The 6,407-nt window shown below is 50.4% G+C and overlaps 1 protein-coding gene across 1 annotated transcript; it reads left to right on the plus strand.

Annotated features, from left to right (window-relative positions):
• The first annotated feature begins 582 nt into the window (after positions 1-582).
• FITM2 (fat storage inducing transmembrane protein 2) lies at positions 583-6,085 on the plus strand. Its single transcript, XM_032419968.1, has 2 exons — positions 583-755; positions 2,745-6,085. Exons 1-2 carry the CDS (start codon positions 583-585, stop codon positions 3,358-3,360), a joined length of 789 nt encoding a protein of 262 aa, XP_032275859.1. The 3' UTR covers positions 3,361-6,085.
• Positions 6,086-6,407: the final 322 nt, after the last annotated feature.

Here is a 6,407-nt window from a genome sequence, read left to right on the forward strand (position 1 = left end):
ACCCCCCAGAGTCCAGCATTTTCACTCAATACAATAGCTGTTTTAAAAGCTTTTAAAAAAATCTAATAACATTTAAATTGAGTAATTATTTTATGCACTTCTTTTCTAGTAAAATTAAATTTCATTTCCCTATGCCTGGATCACCCTCATGACCTCAGGTTCATAAACTAACTCTTGGGAAGGGTTGAGCTCCTCTTGTCTCCCCATTTTACGGATGAGAAAACTAAGGCGCAGATGGAGGAGGTGTCTCCAAGCTTTTAGGAGAGACTAAATGATACAGTACTGCATTTATTCTTCCCCATCTCCAGCAAATACTCCCAGGACCGCTTTTTCCCAGACCTAGAGCAAGAGTCCGCGCCCGTCGCCTGGCGGCCGGACGGGGAGGAGAGCGCAGGGGTTCGGGACCGGACGCGCTGCAGAGGCCGCCAGTGGCCGGATGGGGGAGCGCGAGAGCTCCGCGAGGGGTGGGGCTCGCGGGCGGCGCGCATGCGTCCGAAGGGACGCAGCGGCTTTTTCCGAGCGAAGGGCAAGACGGTGGCCGAGAGGACACGGGGAAGCGGACGGTGGCCGACGAGGTCGGGCATGGAGCATCTGGAGTGCTGCGCGAGGTTCCTCCGGGGGACGCTGGTGCGAGCGGCCGTGCGGCGCTACCTGCCCTGGGCGCTGGCGGCCTCCATGATGGCGGGCTCCCTCCTCAAGGAGCTCTCCCCGCTGCCCGAGAGCTACCTCAGCAACAAGCGCAACGTCCTCAACGTGTGAGTGCGCCCCGGGTCCTCCCCTGTCCCCGCCATAGCCGACCCGCCGTCGCCTCGTCCTGAGAGCCGGGGCTTAGCTGCCCTGATGGACGAGTCATCGGACGGGGAGGCTCTCCTCATTGTGACAGCTGCGTCTGCACGCGTGTCGCGACCGAGGGACCCCCGAATGGCTATGTCACTAGCAGTTGATGTTTGCACGCCCGGACGAGCCGGCTTGAGTTGACTGGGCGGGGAGTGACGGGTAGGGCGCGCGGGGGGCGGGGGGTGGGGTATGGGGTGGGATGGGGCGTTGAATTAGCCTCTGTCGCTGCGCCCCCCACCTCCCCTTGGAGTTAGGAGTCGGCCCCGGACCTGCTTGGGAGATGCCGCCTCCCTCCTGCCTGCCTGCCAGACCCCGCGCTGAGTCTGACCCCTGACCCATCTCACCCCCAAACCCCGGCTTGTGACAGTCCCATCACCACCTGTGCCTTCTCCTGACCCCCGAACCTGTGCGAGCCTTGCCCCAGCCTATGATGGAACCCCCGCTCCGAGATAGTCCCCGAGGAGCGGAATCCTCCAGCCTCTGACCTTTATCCTGGATCTCCTTGGACCTTCTCAGCCACTCAGAGTTCATGGCGGTGGCCCAAGAAAGCAAGCCCAGTTGGGCTCTTTGAGACATCTCCCTAACTCCACCCACGCACGCCTTTTTTATTTTTTTAACTCCTGGATTTCAAGGGTTTTGCACAAAAACACTTGCAGTAGTAAAGTTTTATCTGGAAGATAAAACTTCTCCCTTGAAGTGAGCTTAGATTCTTTAGAATTACAGTGTCCGCAGCATCTCCCAAAAGTCAGCCCAACTTTGGCTATCGACTTAAAACCCTGGTTTCTCTCCCCAGCAGTTTTGTCAAATGCCTGACAGGTCTTGGCTCTGGCAAGATCCTTGCATATCAGTCCCAGGGAAGATGTGAGTGACAGGCTCTTGGGTGGTGTCTGAGTAGCCTTTGGAACCCAGGAAAAAGTTGTCCTGTCCTTGGCCCCCCTTCCTTCCTCACCCACCCGTGGTGGCTGGGCTAAGAATAGATGATGATGAGTATGGTTGTAGCCCCAAGTCTCTTGCATGTGTGTTTCCTGTGGCTGGTCCCCAGGTCACCCACCTTTGATGAGCGAGGGGAGGCAGACAGGCAGCTGCTGCTTTATCTGGCCTGGGTGAGCTGGGATCCAAGCAGCCTGGCACACAAGTCCCTGTTGTTTGTGGGTAACCATGACCATGGATTCTGACATTTTGTTCCAAGCCTCTGTGCTAACTGGAGGGAACGAGTGAATCATTGGCCCTGGGAGGGATTTAAAAACTCATTTGGTCTCCTCAGCTCTATTTTATAGCTGGGGAAACTGAGGCCTAGAGACGTGTGGTAACAGGTTGAGTCAGAGTCAGGATTTGAACCCGGTCTTCTAGCTTGAACTCAAGCTCTGTTCTGAGATCATTGCTGCCATGTAGGAAAGAGCCAGGGTGTAGAAAAACCATGGGCTTTGGGGCTGGCCAAATCTTGATTTACTCTGGGCTTGCTGGTAGTGTGGTTGTGACCCTGGGCAAGTTATGGAACTTTTCTGAGCCTCACATTCTCTATAAAATGGGGCAAATGAGACCTTCTTCCCAGGGTAACCATGAGTGTTCTATGTGTCCACTTTCCCGGGCCCTGGATCACAGATTAAGATCACAGGCCCCAGATTTGAATCCCAGCTCCCCCACTTATGACCTCTACTTTGGGCATGATACTCCTGTACCTCAGTTTTCTTATCTGCCAAATGGGGATAATAACAGTACCTCCCTCACCGAGTTGTTTAAGGATTAAGGAGTTATTACATTTGGAATTTAGTAAGTGAACTTTTTATCTATAGCTTTTATCAACTTTTCTTATTTGCCCTCCCTCGAGACTCTAGAGACCCGAGTCACGACCTTGTCTCCTCCCTGTCATGTCCCCTGCCTTCACTTCCACTTTCATCTTCTGCCAGGTATTTTGTGAAACTGGCCTGGGCCTGGACCTTCTGTCTCCTCCTGCCTTTCATTGCCCTCACCACCTACCACCTGACAGGCAAGGCTGGCCTGGTCCTGCGGCGGCTGAGTACCCTGCTTGTGGGCACGGCCATCTGGTATGTCTTCACAGCTCTTTTCTCCAACATTGAACACTACACGGGCAGCTGCTACCAGTCGCCCGCCCTGGAGCGGGTCAGAAAGGAGCACCAGAGTAAGCAGCAGTGCCACGGGGAAGGAGGCTTTTGGCATGGCTTTGACATCTCGGGCCACTCCTTCCTGCTGACCTTCTGCGCCCTTATGATTGTGGAGGAGATGGCCGTGCTGCATGAGGTGAAAACAGACCGGAGCCACCGTTTCCACACCCCCATCACCAGCCTGGTGGTGGCCCTGGGCTTTCTGACCTTCATCTGGGTGTGGATGTTTCTGTGCACGGCCGTTTACTTCCACAACTTGTCCCAGAAGGTGTTCGGCACCCTGTTTGGTTTGCTGAGCTGGTATGGGACCTATGGGTTTTGGTATCTGAAATCCTTTTCCCCAGGACTTCCTCCCCAGAGCTGTAGTTTGAATTTGAAGCAAGACAGTTACAAGGAATAAAAGAGAAGCAAAAGGGGTGATGGCAGGACAATAGCTAATGTATTTTTTTCATTATTTTTCTTAGTTATTTGACTAAATTATTGATCCTGCTTCAGAGAGGAAGCATACCAGGAGGGTTTGGGGAGTGGTGGGCGGAGTCTGGGGAGTGAGTTTAATCCCCACCCTTCTTGTCACAAGCACCACCATTCCCAGTCGGGCACTTTTTGTCCCTGGCAAGACTTGACCTTAATCTGGAATGTCCCTTATGTCCCTGGAGGGCAGAGCTAAGGCTCAGTGAGAGGACAGAATCAGGAAAGCCTCTGTTGTGTGGCTGAAGGGGAGGCCAGGGCCTCAGGACCCTTCTCTGCTGCCATGATCCTCTCCCTGATCCTGTGTCTCCTATTGTGATGGCTGTTAATGCTGTGGTTTGACCGTATATTGCCCTCTGGTCAGTTTTGCATAAGCATTTATTTCCAGCGGGGTTCTTTATAAAACAGCCAACTGCCTGAAAGACACTCTCTGCTGGTGATACTTGCTTATCCTCAGAATGTTATATATTGCAACTGACTTGTGATTAGCTACCAAAACTGGAGTGCCTCTCTGGTTGAGTGTTGGATGATATTTGTGTAACGGACATTGCTAGTCTTCCGTGTATGTTGTCTATTATGTATTGGTTTCGAGCAATAAGGTTACCTTTTTTTCCTACAATTTTGAGCAAATGCTTTATTGTTTTTAATAACAACTACGGCGTTTGTTCTTTGTTGACAAAACCCCTGAGAATAACTCACAACTTCAATGCTGCACTTTGGTACGTGTGTAGATAGCTTTGACGGTTTTTTTGTTTGTTTTTTAGAACAACTAATTTACTTTTTATAATCCAGACTTTTGGCTTATGGTATTAAATTCCGCCTCACTTCAGGGGCTGTTTTCTCTATTAAGAATAAAATCCGAAAGCAGACATTTTCATGACAACTGGATGAAATTTTAAGCTGAGTCAGAGTAACTGCAAAATGCATACTTGCACTGAAACTTTCCTGACCACACATCAGTGGTTAATCTGAACAGCGTTATGATAAGTGCATTGATCTGTCTGCTCTGGCCCAAGGAATTTTTACATTTTGGATGAGATTATGATAAATCGGAGGTGAAAATGTCTTCCATTGCCTCTGATGGCAGGAAGCCAAACTGTAAAAATGTCCCTATTAAATATTGGAGTGACTTTGTCCGCACCCTCCTTCTTGTACCAACACCAAACCAAACCTGGGCCTGTTCAGCTGGCCTTGAAACCGATCTTTCTTTCCCCTACGCACACTTCCCAATGTCCAGCCCTGTCCTTCTGTGGCCTGTCACCTCCACCCACAAAGGTGCCATTACAGCTCTGTGATAGGACACCCCCCCAACCCCCTGCCCCCGCAGTCTACATCCTTAGGCCTTTTGTACCTGGCCCTTTGCACTTTGGATAATCATCCCGGAAGCTTCCTTGATGTTCTTCTTCTCCCCCCCAAGTTAAGCCTGATAATTGCATTAACTGACAAGCACTACGCTTGACTGCCTTAACTCAAGCTTAGATTGTTAAGAGCTTGAGGCCCGGAAAATCTTCAGGGTAAATTGTCTTTCATATAAAGATGTATTTAAAATATGTAGTTGGTATCCCATCAGGCTGCATGTTAATTTGTATCCATCAAAATGTAAGTTGTGCTACATTGTACCCAGAGGTGGCAGAAACACTGGTGCTGGGATTCCAGAGGTGTCACCAGGGTGCTTTGGGAGCCTTGGCAAGATGTCACAGGCCCCGTGAGAAATTTTTTGCCCTCTGGAGTTTCCATCTGTGAACAGGGAGTGGGAGAGGGGGTGGCATAGGTGGCTGGGGCTGGTTGAAGGGGTTGGGGTCTCTCCTGAGTTTCATGTTCAGCACCAAAAGGCAACAGGTACAAGGTGACTCCACACGTTCATTTGTCACACTTAAATCTCCAGTCATTTCTTGCAGATCGGATCCAGGCTCAGCATTAAGTTAATTCTGTGGAAAGTGTCCGTGACTGACCCTTGTGTATCGAGTGGTCGTCCACCACTTCCTGTTCAGTCCTAGCACCCTTGCCTTTCTCTCGGGCACATGTTCTGTATCCCCGTGTGAAACAGCCTGGTGTAACTGAGAGTGTGGGCTTGGGTAAACCCAAGATGTGGGTTCCAGTGTTGGCACCACTGCTGAGAGTCGTCTGACCTCGGGCAAGCTTCGTGTCCACGTCTGGACAATGGAGGAGATGATACTGTTAGGATTAAGGACAGTGATGTATGTAAAACACCCCGCACCTGTGCTCAGCAGACGATAATCCCCCGTCTCCCTTTGCCGCACCAAGCCTTTAGAACTTCTTGGCTCCTTAGGGAAGGCAGGGAAATGAGCATCTGCTTTCAAGTACCATTTGGGGTCTGGGTCTCCCATTGGAATAGTCTTGTATCATCTTCTGGAAAGTGTCTGTTGTCCCCAGGTGCTGAACAAGAGGCTTTTAAGGGCATCTGTGATCCCAGAATCCCGCCATGCTTGTTTTGCCTCTCGTTCTGAGGTTCATTCACTGACGCCTCATTTTCCATGTGCATCTGTCATCATCTGAGTAGCAGATTGTATTTAGAGAATGGTTCTTGACACTGTTATGCACACAGAGATCGTGTGTGTAAACAAGCAAATTAAGTAAACTGGAGATAATGAAATCCCACATTCCATGTCTCGTGTGTTCTTTTCTAAAACCCTTAAGAAAGCCCAGAACCGGGAAGGCTCAGCCTACTTGAGGACAATGGTGTAGTTCTTACTTGATCTACTCACTATATAGGGTATTTCATGACCGTACTTACTCTTTTTGTTTCCTCCTAAATCCTACAAACTAAGTTTGGTTTGTGTTCAGTCACATATTTCCTAGCTTGATTGACTCCTTCCCTCTGTGCCATATCCGTGTCTGCGAGTCCCGAGGTCTGGATCAACCAGATTTGGGAGTTTTCCTGGCAGAAGGAGAAGAGCTGAGCTTCATGGAAGTCCTGCTGGAGAGCAGTTAGAAAGTTCACTCCCATGAGGTCGGCTG

Source organism: Phoca vitulina, unplaced genomic scaffold, assembly GCF_004348235.1.
Source record: "Phoca vitulina isolate PV1807 unplaced genomic scaffold, GSC_HSeal_1.0 scaffold22, whole genome shotgun sequence".
Classification (NCBI taxonomy): domain Eukaryota; kingdom Metazoa; phylum Chordata; class Mammalia; order Carnivora; family Phocidae; genus Phoca; species Phoca vitulina.